General features: G+C 35.3%; 1 protein-coding gene across 4 annotated transcripts in view; it reads right to left on the reverse strand.

The window, feature by feature from the left end:
- The window catches only part of DGKB (diacylglycerol kinase beta), a gene marked incomplete at both ends in the record, with an annotated part of 333,552 nt that overhangs the window by 248,619 nt on the left and 65,662 nt on the right, over positions 1–19,271 (reverse strand). For all 4 annotated transcript variants that reach the window (XM_082479865.1, XM_082479864.1, XM_082479867.1 and 1 more), the window contains 6 exons: positions 2,005–2,121; positions 2,202–2,290; positions 4,982–5,099; positions 15,126–15,245; positions 15,774–15,848; positions 17,241–17,290. In XM_082479865.1, coding sequence (XP_082335991.1) covers positions 2,005–2,121; positions 2,202–2,290; positions 4,982–5,099; positions 15,126–15,245; positions 15,774–15,848; positions 17,241–17,290 — 569 coding nt within the window. The remainder of the gene's footprint in view (positions 1–2,004; positions 2,122–2,201; positions 2,291–4,981; positions 5,100–15,125; positions 15,246–15,773; positions 15,849–17,240; positions 17,291–19,271) is intronic.

The raw sequence follows: 19,271 nt of genomic DNA on the forward strand, positions 1-19,271 counted from the left end.
AAACCTCCTTAGTGAAAAGCATCTCTAAATTTCAGGATTTGATTCAGTTATTTGACATTAGAAGTGACCCTATTAAGTTGTAAGAAGAAGAGATATTTAAAATGCATGAAAGAGGCTCAGAATTAGTTGTGTAATAACTAGCATCCTCTTACATTATAAAAATATGTCAGCTACAAGCTCTAAATGTGTTGTTGTACAAGGAGTTGAAAACATCTGAAGGATGTGATGATAATTATATAACTTCAGAATATCCATTCAAAATCATGCATCTGTTAGAATTTTAAAACACCATTTTTTCAGTAATAAAGTTATTACCATTAACAAAAAAAGTCATTGCAATAGAATATATAGACTACACAGAATTGCAAGAAAAGTGAATAGGAGATTGAAAAACATATAATTTAAACTGTAGAAATACTCATTTTTCACTTATCTGTCTAATTTACACCTGAAGCCATAAAAACTGAATGAAAATATTAATAAAGTTATTTTTAAAATATAACATTACTTTTACAGAAAATAAAAATCTTTAAATTACTGATGGAAATACAATTGCAAAATTGTAAACCTCTGTGCCATCATTTTCAATTTTGTTTGTCAAAAAACATAGGCCCATTTTTAATTGGAATTTTGATATTTAAGTATTTAAATATGCACACAAGCCTCTAAAATATTTTCAAAACCATTTAGCCTCCTTCTTCACAGTGATTTCAATGATAAACTATTCCTTGGTATTTATTCCATGAATATCTGTTCTTATGGAAGTCCTCTAAGTCTTGGTATGTATCTTTGAGAAGTAAAAGGTCTTTGCAAATCTGGTTCAGATTCACATGAAATAATGGGAAAATAATTTTTCCGAGGAGCTACAGAATCTGCAACATCCTTCTACTTTAAGAGGGAGCCTTACATAATATGTATTTCTTGAATGACATACGCATATTATACAGACGTAAACCTTTCTTTATCTAGAGTGGAATACTCTTATTTATCTACCTAAACACAAATAGCCATTGCCTACACTTAATTATCTGCATGCGAAAATTTTGGATTGGGTGTTTTACTCTCTACATAAATTATCCAAATTTTGACAGCAATCTGGACTACATATTTGCTTTCTTCTAAAATATTGTTTTTTAAGTAATCATGACAGCTTATCACTGAAAGTATCCTGGATCTATTTTATTTGATGATGGTTTATATTTTGTATTCTTGTGTTAAGAAAATATGTCATAAAACATGCAAACTTGTATGGTGAAAACAAACATTCACTAATGCCTCAGTCTCACATTATTATTTAAAACACTGAACAAACAACTGCTGTTCCATAACAATAACAATAATAATATCAGCAAAAAAATAAAAAAGCCAAAAAGAAGGCTGAATCTCTCCCCATTTAGATTTAAATCCTGCCCTAGCTAGGAACAGAAATACTGGCATTGCTCCTTCTAGCATGAAGATCTCACTTATAAGGGCAGTGTTCCTTGAATGTCATTAGTTTCAGTTATTGGTTCATGCTGAATAAGGAGCGCACAAAAGTTGTATATATTAGACTTGGTGCACGGATTAGTATATTATCAAGATGTCTCTGCTATTATTTCCAGACTCCTGAAATCACTGTATCCTACAAGATGTCCTCAATTTTATTTACCTGTCAGTACACCACAAATTAGGATTTTGCCCTAGTGTCACAGTGACCTTGACGTCCCCCAGTACTTATATACTTTATAACCTTTCTGTAATGCAGATTGGGAATTCTGCTCTTTAGAATGACATATATTATTTCTGTTTGTATATCGCCTTGAAGCAGAGTGGACCTTTAAGCGTATTTGCCTGTAACAATTAAGGACTCCTATGAATATTCTGCATATGCCATTTCTTAAATGCACACTGTCCATTCCTGATGACAAAACTTAATGAGACCTTTTGAATTATGAGGAGATAAAAAAGATAGGCAGATTTTTGCCTCTCTAATCTGTGCTAAAGGTTGCACTATAGTATACTCACTGTGATCTGACACCAAACACAGTGAAGCCCAGTCAAGCCTTGGTAACATTTTATAGTTTTGTGACACTTATCACATTTTGTTGGACAATTTCCTTCTACCCAGAAATGGTGCATTACCTGCAAAAGAAAAATGTGGATATACATAGAGTTACTAAATTAAAAGGTACATGGCAAAATTAATGCTACCCCAAACTTACATCAGTATTCTTTTTGGACTTCACATATGTTTTGATGCAAGATGCAGGAGCTCTTGAGACACAGCGCTCATGGACTGTATACTTGCAAACTGAAAAAAGAAAATACATTAATAGAAGTCAAGACAATGGTGTTTCTGACTAAATTTTTATGAAACAAAAAACATTACCAGCATGCCATCTCTATATAATCAATCCAATCAGTCAATGAAAACTAAAACTAGACTGCTTTTTCCATGGAATACAAAAGGCCAATTAGAACAGGAAATATTATGCAAGCGAGAAATCCAAGAATGCACTATCATTGCATAACAGGAAACACTTAATTAAATCAGAGCTCACTAAATTTTTCACAATAATTCCCAAATGACAAAAATATTAAAGACAAATTGATGACTGCCAAATGGTTTGGTGTCATTTGCTGGTAGAAAGAAATCTATATTTTACAAACTATAGGCATGACAGCAGCTGGCAAGCACAAAAATAAAAGCCAATGAATTTATGTTGTTCCTTCTATTGATTTATAAATCTTAAATGGCTGATTAGTCCATTTTCAGATAGCAATTGTTTTTATGCATTCCATGTAATCACCCCAACTTTAACGCTTACTTTCCCAAATACCAACTCCCGAGAAGCTTTCCTTTCCTAACCCCTCCACACCAGTTTTAGGTAACTACTATTATTGATCAGGTCTGTAAAGATCACACTAGCTGCATTCGAAAACATACAAATGTCAGGGTACAATGCAAAGCTCTCCCGACTTCAACTATACAACCATGCCAAGATGAGGAAATAATGCTACAGCCTCTACCTGCATTCAATAGAGTCAACTATTAAAAACTGAGAATGAATTTCTCCCTGCATGGTATATGTCTCACGCTTTTGACCTCGAGAGCAATTAAGCACAAAGTACTTCTAAACACCTTGCTTGCACCTATTACACAAACCCAGTGGGAGGTGCAGCCATTAATCAGACAAACTGCAGGGAGTAACATTGTTGATTGGACCATGGAGGGATGGTGAAGCCCCCTGCAGTTTCCTTTTTTTTTTTTTCCTCCCACACAATCTAAAATGCAAATAATGAAATCTATAGCAATGCTTTGAAAATATAGTGAAGAAGCTTAGCGAGATAAGGAAATAGTGTAAGAGTTTTGTAAGTAGACTCATGCCCCTTGCTGTATGAAGTAACTAGAAAGTGCATGTGGACGTTCTTCAGATACTCTGGGACCATCGTTCTCACCAAGTAAATGCCAAGCACAGCAACAAATAAATTTGCAAGAGGTACACTGCAGCAGAGAAAATTACAGCTCTTGTAATGCTGGTCTTTTGGGGGCAGTTTACTTTATATAACTCATCGATACATTTCTGAATACCACTGAAGAAGATGACCTACATTATTTGCTCAATAGAATTTTCTCTTTCAAACATATACGGGGCCTATATTTCTTCACAAGGATTAAGTTTACATCAGTCTGACATATAAGAATATTAAAGAATGTAACATATCAAGATCTAATAGTCAATTCAGCATTATATATATTCCTGCAACTGTCATCAGCATTTATTCATCTAACATTATGCAATTTCTATTTGTTTGAATTTTAATAAATGTAACTCTCTCATTCCATAGTATTGTGAATGAAATTATACAATGTGAAAAGCCATATGTGAAAGATTGACATCTGAATTATGTTTTAGAGAGATCTGTGGCCCTCAGAGGAGAGAGTAACAGCTGATTCCAAAATCCTCATTCATTCAGACTAATCTCGAATTAAATCAATAGAACTGTAGAGGCAGAAAGGTCCTGATCAGCTATGATGGGCTATCTTTCTTACCAAAAATGGAGAAAGTAAGTTACACTAAGAAACTGACTAATTTATCAAAAAGAACAATGAAAGGTGACTTGATACCATCATGAGAAGAATACAGTGGGTACTAAAGATCTCATTAATCTAATGGAGTAGGGCATAACATGAACCAATCACTGGAACCGTCTACCAGATATATTCAAATCAGAAAACAGGTCTTTGTTAAAAAAAGATGATCAATCATTGCAACACACCACAAAAGAAAGATATGGATCATCCATCTCTTGAAACATTCAAACAGAGACAAGGTGTCTTTCGGCAAGATTTGATTTCTCAAGATAAAGGTTATGAGCTGGTCAAACATGGATTATTAGGAGATACATGGATATAACAAAAGGAATTGAACTGTAGAAACTGCATCTAATAGCCTAATGAAGGTCAAATTAGATGCGGAAGTTTTTCTGTGTTCCTTTACCTTAAAATCTATAATCAGGTAATGTGTGAAAGGGTGGCAAGACTGAAATTCATGGTTACAAACCAAGTAAACATACAAAACTTTAGAAGTGTTACAGAACAGTTTCCCAGTTGATTTCCGGGAATCTGGGATTTTTACCTTCCAATTAACAAACCAAGAATTCTGTGCAAAATTTAAATAAACAAGTATGGGACTTAGATGCTAGTCAAGCTGATACCTATAAAAGAATATGAATAATTATTACTAAATAAATAACACGATACGATACTTACTAAGAGAAAATAAAAAAAAAAAAAAAAAAAAAAAGAGGCAGACTCCAAAGGGAACTAACACTGAGAGCTATTATAATACAGAAAACTCCCTCAAACAGACAAGGGGAGACAGCACTGTGCTGGCAATGGGTTTGTATTGGGAAGCTACTAGTTCTTTGTTATGCGGCGAGTGCAACATTTCTGGGAATAGACATGTATGCAAATGGACACTGAAATGCGTATACTCACAAGAACAGCAGAGACCTTGCTTGCCTACTCCGATTAGCATGTTCAAACAAAGATTACAGTAGGCAGGCTTGTTAAAGTGTTTCAGTCTCCATACATGCTGCCCATCATCTTTCACATTCTGCACAGGACATAAAAGAAACAGATTTCACTTAATAAAATAAACAATGAAATATATAAGTGCCAATAAAAATTGGAGATTGACGCAAGAACGTAAAAGACAAGCTGTTACTTCGTTTAATACTCTGCACCAGATCACAGTATAATCATTATAAATACAGAGGCAATGATATAATAAAAAATTCTTCAGAAGCTCATGGATGTCCATGTGTTTCAAAAACGACTCAGAAAAACACCAGGCTGCTGTCACCATTGCTACACAATGCTAGCAATAAATTTAGGCTGATATTAAATTACAACTAGTAATAAAACTTACCAAAATTTGTTCTAGACTAATTCTAAAAATAAAGGTGCTGCAGATTAGATGGTAAAACTTCCCCAAATGAACAAGAGAATGGATTTGAAAAAGACTATAGAGATATTTTTAATGACCCTTAGAATTAGGGATATGTATCAACATACGTGAAGTGGGAAATCTAACCACACTACAAGAATACCTATTGCCAGCTTTAATTGATGTTAACCTACTGCCAATAGTCTATCAAAATGCAAGTATTTAAGGGTGAGATTTACATCCTGGATCTCTTCTCTAAAAATTGAATTCCTTACATTTAAGTCCACATTTTTGTGTTAGCTACAGCACTATAATCAAATCTTGCATGAATAGATTGATCGATCAATTGATCGGCATTTACAACTCAGGGGCTCCCTGTAACTCATGTGCAGAACTAAAATATTATCAAAACATTTATGTTTATGAAAATAAGCTTTCAGTTGCATGATTCTTCTCTTCCTTCTCAATAGAATCATTCCGAGACCTCACTGTTATTACAAGGTTTTTAAAATGATGTGCATTTGGTACAGATGTTAAATTAATTCTGTAAATTCCAGGTTTCTTGGCAAGTGTGGCCATCAGGCTTTTTCTTTTTGCAATCATGAGAGGTTTTGAATTTTAAAAAAAATTAGATTAACCTAATGTAGTATCATTGGATTTGTTTTATTTCTTCTTTTATTTTTAACAAATATAACATCCAGTGGAACAAAGGCAGTTAATGTCTACCAGCTGGAAATGGGCTGCAGTAGTTAGATTCTTTGTTGTGTATTACTGAAACGCTATGGTCTTCTTGATTATTTCATTACCAAAAAGAAATTTTCACATAGCTAAAAGAAGCCACATCAACCCCTAGTTCTCAGAAGCCACAGCAACAGCTGGTTCTCATCCAGTTTCTGATTTCTCACATCAAACTATAAAAATATTTGTAATCATGTTTATACAATATTCCTGACTAGATCTTCAATAATATGATGATTTTCACTGATAAGGACAGTCAATGTAAGTCAGTGGACATAAATGTTAATAAAAAATCAGTTTTCTCCTATAGTAGCATATACTGCATGACTTACGTCCTTAAAAATCAGTATTGCTCTATTCTAAGAGTTAGCCATTAATGACAAGTCAAAGATGATGAAGACTACTTCATCCTTGTGGGTAAAAATCCTGAAGGAAAATTAGCACCCCAAGAAATTAACAATGTTTGCTTCAAAGCCAGGTCCGAGCCAGAACACAACTTTGAATAATTCTTACAAATTCCCTAGAAACAAAAGGAACCCAAATCAGCTGGAATATTTTTTATCTGTTGAGATATCAGGATCAGAGCCTAAGTGGAGTTCCCCCGATATTACCAGCAGGAGATCAAATGCCGTCTCTGACAGCTGGGCAATGTCAGGGCCCCCTTTCTGCAGAAAGAGCAGAGCAGATGCCTAATGTGGGATTCTTGGGCTGGCAAAGAGTGTGGAAGTTTTCCAATTTCCCCCGAAGAAGCAGAAATAGATTCTGCAGCTGTGGAGCACTAGAAGGCTGTCAAGCTCCTTCATGACTGGCAGCTGAAGAGGATGTATTTCATTAAATGGAGTTCTGTAACTTCTATTTTGCTTTCCATCTTACTACCACATTCCACACATTTTTAAAGTATTGTTAAACTACAATACAGTATGTGAGTTTCAAGTCTTCTGAAAGTAGACAATTATTCACTAAAGACCACGTAAATCCTTCCAAGTAAAAACAGTAAACAATGTACACTTTCATTTTAACATTACTCAGGTCATCAACAGATACAGTCATAAACCACAAGGCACTTAAAATGCAAGCTGACCAGCTTTCCTTAGAAAAATATTTGCTATTTATGAAAATTAACAAAAATTCATAATTATGCATAAGCTTGCCCCTCTTCAACATTAGTTTTGCGTTACTTTTTCATTTTAATTTTATTTTTAAAGAATGGCCATTACATGTGAATATGTCGCTTCTTATTTGAACAGAACATATGGACTAACTTAGCTGGCATTTTCCTTATCAGAAAAACAAACAAGTCTTGATGTGGGTGTTCTGCCAATTAAAACACTTAACTGTGTTACAGACTGCAACTGATGCAAATCCATTACATAAACACAATGCACTTTTGGAAAATAGCAAATTAAATTTTTGCTCTTGTGCACTGCCAAAAATAAGCAATAAAGTGCTGCATATGATTATGCATGCACATAACTTTTTAAAACACTGCCAAGAAAAAAAAAAAAGACATAATGTGAAACAAAGCCCCCTCAATGCAAGTCTTTAAGTATGAATAAAATCCACAATTCTGACACATCAGTGCATTTACTGACATTCACTCATTTTGCTTCCATATCCTGAGAAAGGGTTTAAAAACAAACAGTCATTAAGAAGATCTCAAAGCAGAGCAGGTACAGTAAAAATCTCTTCCTCACTTCATTATACATCACTGAAAATGAAGCCTCCATATGCCATACACAGACTTTAGCATATAATGACAATAGTAACATTTATTTTGTTAACAATGGTTCTCTTAACTTATGGTCCTGACCCTTCTACCATGGATTTGATTATCAGAAGGACCTGACCTTAAAAAGCAAGTCAACCATGGAAGAGCCAGCCTTAGAATTAGTGGAAAATGTTATGCAGTCACAGAATTTAGTTACACATCCCTAATCTGGTTTAATATTCCCTTACTTCAGCTTTTTAGGTATTTGTCAATAAAAGTAGCCAGAGAGATCTTCAGATTTCAAGCACAAGTCTCAAGATTCTGAGACTTGAAAAGGTAATTTTCATCCTAGCAAGCATTCCCACTTACAATAGCTACAGATTGTCTAGAATACCAGCGTGCTCAGTCTTTTCTATGAGAAGAGTCAGTAACAAGCAATCAAGAGAGAACCTTGGATGTTAGCAAGTCTGCTAAGTTATTCTTTCACTGTCTACTGTTATTTTGTTTTCATTTAATTTTAAAAGTATTTGCATGACTTTAAGACATTTCTATGACTGATCTTTGGGTATTGTTCAGTCAGTGGGAAGGTGGGAAGGATGTTCATTAAACCACAGAGCACCTCCTTTTAATACAAATGCAGTTAAGTTCATGTCAGGTTTTGTTGTATCATCAAATCATAGAATGGTTACAGTTGGAAGGAACCTTAAAGGTCATGTACTTCCACCCCCCCCCCCCCGCCATGGGCAGGGACATCTTCCACTGGACTAGGTGGGTCAATCCAACCTGGCCTTAAACGCTTCCAGGGATGGGGCATCTACAACTTCTCTGGGCAACCTGTTCCAGGGTCTCACAACCTTCAGAGTAAAGAATTTCTTCCTAATATCTAAACTAAGTTTGGGCTGGGGAGAGGGGATTTAAGTCTCTTGTGGTTCAACTGCAGAGTGAGTAACTTCATTCAAGAGACGTGGTACACGGTAGGGCTCCTCAAACTTCTGAGATATTTTGCGTGTGTCCCCAATGTGTGCTGGAGAAAGAAAAAAGAAAATCACTTCCCCAGCCTTCATTCACATATCCAGCGTACTATCCTGATCATCCAGAAATGCTTAAGCATTAATATGCACATGAGAAAATGACAGCACAGAAAAGGGAGCACAGGAGGGGAAACAAATTTGTTTAAACAAACTTCATAATTAGCGAAACTACCATGTTTCCCTGTCCCTAAACTGTTAGTCACCTGTCATCTGCAGGGACTGAAATGCTGCAGAAATTACATTTTAAATAATGGCAAATTTGTATACCTCGTGAAATACCATTTATTTTACATGTTATGCACAGAACAGGTTAGAGTTACCTCTGACTTCTCCAGGGCTTTTACCAACCTACGGGCAAAAGCAAAGGATGGACCGTAGTAAGGAAAGGCATTTGCAAACTTCCTGCAAAGAAGTGTGAGAAAGCACAGCATAAAAGTAGACAGCACTGTCAAGAAAAGAGATGTGCACTTTAGCAGCTCCTGCTATGGAGTCTCACAAAGCATTAACATTACCCCCTCTCCTGGCAATGCAATGAAATGATACTGGTAAAATAGCTCCCGTTGTCACTTAGGGTGACTGCTTCCCAGCTGGTAAGGAGCTGGCACAAAGAGGGCAAGCTACAGCTTCTTCTAGCAGGGGCTTGGTTTTGCCCTCTGTACATATGGAAGTATCATATGGCTCATCAGCACTTAGGCCTTTTAGAAAAATCACCCGCCAAACTTCAAAAAGGACTTATAAAAATATCACTGGAGAAAATAAAAGGCCAGATCACCCTAATTCCTCGCTGAATGAAAGAAATACAACTCTACCAAACTGCCTAGGTATTTAAACAGTCTTTTCAGACTTCAGCCTGAGAGGGACTCCTCATGGTGCAGCAAATCCCACACCAGACCTGCAAATGGTTGCAAGTCCCCAGTTTGGTTCCACTTTCACAAACTCAGAGCTCAAAAAGTAAGCCAACAATAACGTAATATACAATGTAAGAATCAGTATTTGCCAAGCATGGATTCACACGGGAGTATTACATCCCATATTTAATCAACATGGCTAAAAAAGAGTTTAATTTACCTATTTAATTTACCTATTAAATTCTTCGAGTGTAATAGCATAATATTTGCTGCTCGAGGATCCAAAATAAAATTGTAAGAGTATTTCCTTCTGATTTCACTGAAGCATAGTCACACTTCAACACAAATGTGTTTGTCTCATTGAGATTTACGTTGACTTTAAAGGTGAAATGGATTGAAAATTACAATTGGTGACTTAAAGTCTTTTGACAGGCACAGTCACCTGGTTTCAGATTATTGATGACTTTACGAAGCATTTACTGTTGTTACAATCTCTCTCTCATCTTAGGGCAGCTTTTCAGCAACTGTACAGTACCAGATACAGTGCAACCATGACATCTAGTGGACAGTGAAAAGGGAATAAAATACTTTCTACTCCTCAAACACAGGATTTTTTTAAAAACTAGCACTTACGAACTTGCAGTTTATACCTACTTTTCGTACAATCAGTAACAGAGGTGACAGCAAAGATCCATTACAAGAGAAGTGAGACCAAAACATCTGGCATGGAATTACTTCAGAAGAGAAATCAAGTGCTTTTATTAGAACAGGGTGGAATAATATTGTGCAAGTGAGGAACTTCTAATGAAGAGCAGAGTACAACGTTCATGGATGACAAAACCCCTTAGGAGCAAACCGTCATTAAATGGCTCTTTGTGCCCAGATTACAAAGGACATTTTAAGCAATGCTAGGGGAATCAATGGAGTAACTCTCAAACTTCACTGACAATTTTGATCTACTTTAATTAACATAGAATTAAATAAAAAGCTCAGAAATTTTGAAGGTTTCCACTGTGGAGGAGTAGAATAAATAGCCTCACGGTCACTAGTATGCAACAGGCCACTTCCCAAAAGTGTAATTATCAACCAGAAGGAGTAATGCAGTAACACCTCTGTCCAATCTGTGTTTTGATGGGAGACAAGCAAACTATTGCCTTAAGAAGCAATAATAAATTTGGAAAGTTGATGAGGACTGTAAAAAATTGCAGACTGAAGTGTGACACTCGGCAAAAAATCTCTACCTCATACATTTATTAAAAAATGCACCACATAAATAACAATTTCTTCTATAGTTACTATTTTTTTTTTTCTTCATGATATTCTCACTTTTCATGAGAAAATTTCTTGGAACAACTTCCATGAAACTGGTACAACTAAATATCTCAGAGTAAGAACTATGGGTCTTAAAGACAAAGGTTTCAGTAGGTGCGGTACAGAACATAGCCACTGCTAAGTGGAAAAAGTGTAGCCATCCAAGTACAAATGGATTATATACATAAACAATTTCACGGTCTTTTCTCACAAAACAAATTTCCAAACAGTATGTGTATCACAATACCCCTATAGAATAAGAATCAATTAAGTTCTTATTTAAATTCCTTCACTTTTACTGAAATTGTTTGTTTAGCACACCAATTGCCTTGAAAAGCACCAAAATAAGAATACATTGTTTCTGTCCTGGAATATTCCTGGAGATAAAACTCTGTATTTCTAAATTCTGCCTTCACAGCAACTCTAAACACAAGTTTTAGGAGGAAATAGAAAGCATAAAACCCAGTAAGATAACATAAACTGGATATTTAGGTTGATTTCCCAGAGAAAAGAGATTTTTTTATGATCTTTGTCCCTTTATGTCCATGACTCTAAACTGCTCCAGCAACTTTTAAATTAATTCAGTAATCCCAACTAAATTTGAGAGGACACTAGAAGTTTCACGAAAGTCTAGGAAAAGGGTGAGGGGAAGCAGGACAGAGAGAGAAATATCAGAAGGAAAGTCAGGCAGATTTCCTTGTTTTGTTTTGTTTTGTTTTGTTTTTTTTAATTTGGTAACAGTTGTCCAGCTAATATTTCTAGTAACATCCTGATACTCCTGTCTTTCAGAAGAGGCTAACTGATGAAGTCAGAGGGCAAAGACCACAAACCTGTAACAGATTAGGCTATCTCAACCACAAATTTTATAAATGCTAACTAGTTTATTCTTTCATTTTCCTATAATATAGTTCCATTTTTCGCTTAAATGCTTCTCTGAATTTTTTTTTTTTTTGGATTATTGTAACTAAAGCTTCTAATATAGTATGTAATAAAAACTGAGTGAAAGGCTTTAATTTTAATATAAAACTTTTACTTTTTTTTTTTTACATTTTTTATAGTTCTTGAAGGAAACTAAAGATTAAGTACAAAGTAGCTGAATTCTGAAGGTACTATGGCAAACCTTCAGCTGAAATAAATTATTGTAGCTTCACTGATATTAGCATAACAAATTACACCAACTGAGAATTTGTGTTGTTTGTACAAGCTCTATACAAGGGTTAAGTATATCACAGTAAGTTAATGAACCAACCCTATCCCCCAACCCAAAACAAATTAAAGACTTCACTGGTATCATGATTTATTGTTTTAAATAAACTACACTGGCAATTCCTTGTCATTATCATACTGGACAGGCTCTGAAATTGATCTCTTGGATTTAAAATTTCATTATTGTCAGAGTTCAGCATAAAGCCAAAGCATAATTGGCTAAAGTTAAAAGAAGGTGAGAGAATTGTTTGGTTGTTTTGAGGGGTGGGAGGGGAGGGGGGGAGTTGGCTTTTTCAATATGTGAAGACTACCTGGACATGTCTAAGCAGCTTAAGCCAGTAGGTTATGCCCTTTTACCCTTTATTTTCACATACTAATCAGCCTATGGAAAACTTTAAGATATCAGAACTTCATTATTTGAGTCAAAAGACTCTTATTTTACTTTTCATTATCATAACTATAAGGAGAGAGAACACCAGCCAGAAAGCAGAGACCTAGGAAGCTAGGTTTTTAGAATGTAACAACAGCACGTGAAAACAAATAACAGCATTCCACTAATGGGAATGATGCACTGGAATGAAGAGCTTGGGTAACGCATTAGATGCTGTAAAAACATCAAAATCATGCTATCAGTTTACACAAATAATAATGGGCAGGTATTAAAGAGTTTTAACTTTCTTGATTTAACTTTTCAGTGTCCTAAAATACACTTAGATTTGATCACTTATAACTGTTTACAAACAGAAGTAGTAACTTTTTGCTGGTTTGATGGAAAATATAAAATCTGGCTTTTCTCTACATATTACATGAATGGTTTAAGAAATCAAGAGCACTTTTAAAAATGAAAAGAAAAATGGGAGCCCTTTTAGAGGATGGCATCATTTCCTAGTAAATCATTAGCAAATGAGTACCAATTCAGTTTGCACCGTTCTGTAGGTAATGGACTTCATTCACAAGAAAGTAAAATATTTAAAAAAGCATTAAAAGCCACTCCATCCATTTTACTCCAACTTTCAACTCATAAAACTATGCCTATTGATCAAAAAGATATTTTGCATACCGTTACAATTTTTCACAACTGTACATATGTCTCTTCAACACAAGAAACACTTTTCTTGATAACAGAAACACTGATGCATGCTGATAGCAGACTACAGAATTTTGATCAGTTTATCGTATTTTTATTATTTTCACAGTAGAGCTATGCACAGCAAGATAAATTATCTAATAACCAGTAAAAATACTCGAAAGGATAAAATGTCCGACAACATGCATTTACATAGCTTATTTCTAATTACACAGCTTTTGCTTTAATATGAAAATAAATCTCTACAGAAGGATCTGCATTAATTTATCATGGAATTTATTTTTAAATTTAGAAAGAAGGAAGTGTAAACACTGAAAAGTACTCCCAGAACAGCTACACTACCTGTCACAAAAGAAAAATCTGTACTGAAAACGACTACCAGTTATCCGCTATACTGCTTGCTTGAGAGTATTTGCTGCTCTTTGTTTAGAGTAATTCTGTGGAATGCAGCCTGATAAAGATTTTTCGTTTCATGACAGGGAAGTAATTTAACATTTTTGTTACTCAGTCACACATATAGAATTAGGGAATTAGCACTTACAGTGATCCAATGTACTGAGAGTCATCCTCAATTCAGATATTTAGCTGATAATTTGATTAATAAGATTTTGCAAGAATTTTAGATCTTCTGCTAAAAGCACTGGTTTGTTGCATATTTCCCTATGGAAGATCTCAGTCTGACCATTCTTTGAGAAAATAAAATACCATAGAATAACTACAGCAGTCTAAGTTTAGTTCAGGCTGTAGCAGTATATGGGGAAAGTAAGTAGTATTTATTATTTCACCTCAGTATCTGAAAAAGACTTCAGAAAAAAAAATTAATAAAAATGTTTTCTATCAAATAACAGAAAAGCATTTGAAACATATGCTAAGATACATGTGCTCAAAATTAGCTCAGATACAGGACAGCAGGTGGCACTGGCAACACGCCAGTGTTAAAACAGCTGTGTTGAACTGGTATTAAATGAATCATATTACATCTGTCTTATCTTTAATATGAAGTTGTAAATGTACAGAGCATAAGCTCTTCTTTCATAACATTCTATCCTTTGGTGTAAGTGTTCTCTTTGATACTGCTATTTAGTAGTTTATTCAGGTAGTTTGAGAGATGGCAGAACTCTCTTCACAGGGATTTATCATGACAGGACAAGAGCCAACTGGCAATAAATGCTGCAGAAGAAATTCCATCTGCGCCTAAGAAAAAAGCTCTTTCCCTTGAGAACAACTAACACTGAGAGAGGTTGGCTGCAGACCTGGTGGAATCCACCTCACTGGAATTATTCAGGACTGGGCTTGACAGGGCCCTGGATAACTCAATCTGCAGCCCTGCCTTTAATAAGAGGCTGGACCAGGTGATCTCCAGAAGTTCCTTCCAACCTAGATTGTTCTGGGACTCCATATGGTTAGGCCACACAACACAGCACCATGCTGAGAAGCTTAGACACTGCCCAAGCCAGCTGTAACGTACACATGGGCAGTAAAACATTCTTAACAGATAGCACTGCAGCTAGGAATTAACAATATGCTGTTAATAGGACAAATTATTCAGCTTTTTACAACTTCCCGCTCCACAGCTGGCGCATCTGGTGTTGCTTAAAACATGCTAATGTACCTCTAACTTTGAAGACACTTATGTTCTTTGCATGTCATTCTGCCATAGTAAAAAAAAGAAAAGTCATTCTTTATACAGGCAACAGAGAAAATAACCTAAGGGACACAGCTGACATGCAAGCAGAAACTTGACAATTTTGTGTTAATACTTACATTCTCTAACCCAAGGAGGACCAAGAGTGGAATTGTTGTCATTCCTCCCTGGATCCACTCTTCTAGAGAAACAGTGCCATCATGATCATAGTCAATTTCTTCCATCATTTCGTGAAGGATCTACAAAAAAAATCTCATAAATTCCATATTCTAATAATGCACAAAGGGATGTGCAGATCTCCAATTCCACCACTGACATGCAAAAAGCAAGGAAAATATTATTTGTATGGCACTTGCATTAAAATAAGTACCGATAGTTCAGAAAACAAAGTATCATATTGCTGTTTACATTTTATTATCACCTAAAGTTCCCAAACCAAATTGTGTCCCCTTGTGTACTTAATACATACACTACAAATAAGAGGTAGTTACTTTTCAGAAATTTTCAGAGACAAAGCAGCTGTGTTATAAGTTACTTCCTACATACACTGAAGAAAAGCCCTGAACTACAGCAAGAATGTTTCACAGATCAGATTTAATCAGAAAAAGACTCATACAAGTGCTAATTAACAAGGTCACGGTAGAGCACAGACTATTATTATTTCTATCTTACTAATATATAGAATCACATGTTGACATGAACTATCACAACATGATTAAACACCACCTCTAGCAACATTAAAAACTTGCGATAAAATGAATGCTTACTGGACTCAGTTCAGTAACATCCCATTCAAGGTATTCTGCAACATGCATCATTTGAGCAATGATATTTTCCAGCTCCTACAGATGAAAGAAAAAGAATGATAATATTTAATGAAATAATATAAAGACAAATTCTGATGCAAGCAACTTCAAACATATTGCATTCAGTGACATTGTTTCATCAATGTTCCTAATGAAATGTCCTTTACACTGGAAGTTGTCCACTCTTAGGTGAATCTGCTTCACTAGCAAAACATCAGGCATGGACCGCAAAGCATGCAGGGAGGTGAAATGCAGCCCCACAATCAAAGGACAGCCTCTGGGTTGGAAGTAGTAATAGATTCTTCCTTCCTAGTTGTTCATTCAACCATTGGTTTCATGATCTGAAGTCTGCCCTGTGATATAACGATGTAAGGTCCTCTAAATTCCAGCACCCTAACATACTACTTTTTTGACAGCAATTGTATAATTAACAACTTTCTAACGGAAATAAGGCATAAAGTGGGCAGTATAGTCATATTTCCTTACCATTGCAGTGTTGCAATTTCCCTCGATCACATATCAGTAGTGCTTTTCCATATTCATATATACAATATGGTTTGTAAACACACTCAAATGCTTATCTAGAATCATTCTGAATTCTCATGTGCATTTATTACGGAATAATTACCTAATTAATACTTTGTATTGCCTAAAACTATGTTACAGTATTTACTTTATACCTTTATGTAACTTAGCTTCCCTATTCCCCTATCATTTATGGGAATCACCTCCTCTTCTTTAGCTATCCACTCTATGCTGTCTTACTTCAGTGAGATACAAAAGAAGAAGGAAAAAAAAAAGAAAAAAAGAAAAAAAGAAAAAAAACCCAAGCTGCCAATAAAATACTTAGTTCTGTTAGCTAACATTTACAAGAGAAAAACTACTTACATTTTTAAAAATGATTGCTATATTATGTTTTTTCTTCAAATGTTTGGTTGGGCTATTCCTCAAAACTTTGTCTTTAATATTGTTCCTCCATTCTTAGGAACAATATGGAAGTTCTGACATCTGTCCACATATATCCACTGTGTGACTCTCACACTTTCCCCTTTTAATTAAATTTTTACAAATGGTGCTTTCATACACATTGCTCAGCAGCATATTAGAATTTTAGGAATCACATTAATGTGTACAGTACATATATGTACAGTAATACATTAATATGATTAAAAATCAAAAGACTACAGAACTCCACAACAGCAGTGCCAGCATTTGAAAATTATTTATACAGTTCTAGAAGCAGCAGTTTAAAGTAAAAGAAATCTCAAGACTTAGTTTCAAAATGGGTTATTTTTTTATTCACTATAGTTTATACTGCTTCTGTTAATTAAGGATAAATATAAACTTGATTTGGATTAATGTAGTTTTGTATAGGTTTTCCATTATGACATACTCTTACAATGTATTAAAATACATAAACAACATTACCGAACTATCCAGGTATCCATTCCCATCTGTATCATATAAGCGAAACATAACTACAAAGGAAACAAAAAGAGAAGGAAACTCAGTTAGAAAACATAGTAACAACATTAGTTCATTAAAAAAACAAACGAACCAAAACCAAAACACAAAACTACTAAACCTGAGTTTCAAAGAAAGGACAAACATAAACATTTTCCTTTAACAATCACACTAACTGTAGACCCACTAAACACTTGGTATTATGCGAGAGGTTCACTCAGCGACTACCCTGCCACAATGCCTCCAACGAGACATATTAGCGGGACAGTGCAATTGCACCTTTTCCACATAATCACTCCAACAGCTAATTTGGCCTGTAAACTTAATTCTGATTCCTTCTAGAAATGATATGTATTCATGGTACCCCCAAAAGGCCCTTTTCTGTCATCTCACCAGACACAGGATAACACAATTAGTCAGGCAAGTGTTGGTAAGCCTGCTTAAGTTACAATGCTATGCTACTCCTTTGGTTGCAGCTATCACTATTCAATAGCGCTTTAGAAATGCTTTCTGACCAACTAAATGAAACAGAGGATTATTAATTGAAGTACCTAGTCAACCAAATCAAACAATAAACGTTCCTCACAGACTTACAGCATGACTCCTCCCAGGACCAGACTCACTTCATCAATTTGAAAACATATTCCCAGCATTTTGGGGAGCTACCCAGACAAGAATAGCTGCATTTTGATAACATCCAGAAAGAACATATACCTTCAAGTTTGTATCATCACTTGATTCCAGCCACAAGAGTGGGTATGTCCGCCATTATCAAGATATTTCAAAGCAGCTTAGTCTACTGACCATATACTGCATTAGACTGCAAAGAAGAAGGAAGCCTGAAGTTTTGGTAGTAACACTGTTAAAATGCTACCGATGAAAACCAGAAGCCCACGAATACCTCACTCTTTGTCCCTACTTTCTGGGACAGTTTGTCAGAGCTCTGTAATCTAAACACCATCCCCTTCAAAAGTATTCTTTTTCTCCCCCTAGATCTATTTTCTAAGGAGTAAGAAGAAAACCCATATACAGTGGTTCCAGAACACTGTAATGCCTTCACTGACAGCAAAAAACAAGCAATCTGCTTACAAACTCTCTTATCAGATATCTTTGCAAACATAACATATGACCTATTCATATGACCATATGACATGGTGCTTAGTGACATGGTTTAGTGGTGGTTTTGGCAGTGTTACATTAATTGTTGGACTCGATGACCTCAAAGGTCCCTTCCAACCTAGACAATTCTATGATTCTATTCAGCAGTGAACAATCCCACCACATTGGATCCGCAGAAAATGCTGTTACAGTCCAATAAATTCTGCAAGCAAAGCTTATCACAGTTTTCAGGAAACAATATAATGAGAAATGAGAGGAAATTCTTAGCAATTAGAAAGTAAAGTTCAGAAAGAATTTGATTATTTTTTACTTACAGCAAAACATATTTAACTGTTATATAGATTTGTTTGCTTCTCTTGTATCCCCTATCTTATTCCCAAGTTTATCACCTAACTGTGGGGAAAAATGGTAAGTACTATACCTCTCTACCACTTCAGCAGTTTTTTTGCCACTACATCGTACTGCTCTTAAGAGCTGTAATATAAGATTGAAGATATCCTACTGTAGTACATTACTTCAAGCTACAAAGGTCCCTTATTCATTAGTTATAGGCTAAGAAAACCTACAAAAATATCTTTCTTTGCCTGTGAATTACGTATCAGAAATGTTGCAGTGTAAAACAACAGTTAATGCTAAAAGCCACCAGAGATTGGCACTGTCCCTGCTTGTACGCCTTCTTCCAAAGCTGCCCAGAACACGACAGCTAATATTAACCAGCAAAAGTACCAGTAAGCATTTATAGTTTCCATAGGGATGAATCACTAAATCACTCCGTGATAAAGTTCAAATCATTTGGTTCTCCTGCCTCCTCCTCTGCAATTGTAATACACTGGTTGAAAGAATGTTCTACAGTTATCACAAAAGCAAGTTTTAGCG

The sequence above is a fragment of the Vanellus vanellus genome, assembly GCF_965231255.1.
Source record: "Vanellus vanellus genome assembly, chromosome: 2".
NCBI lineage: Eukaryota > Metazoa > Chordata > Aves > Charadriiformes > Charadriidae > Vanellus > Vanellus vanellus.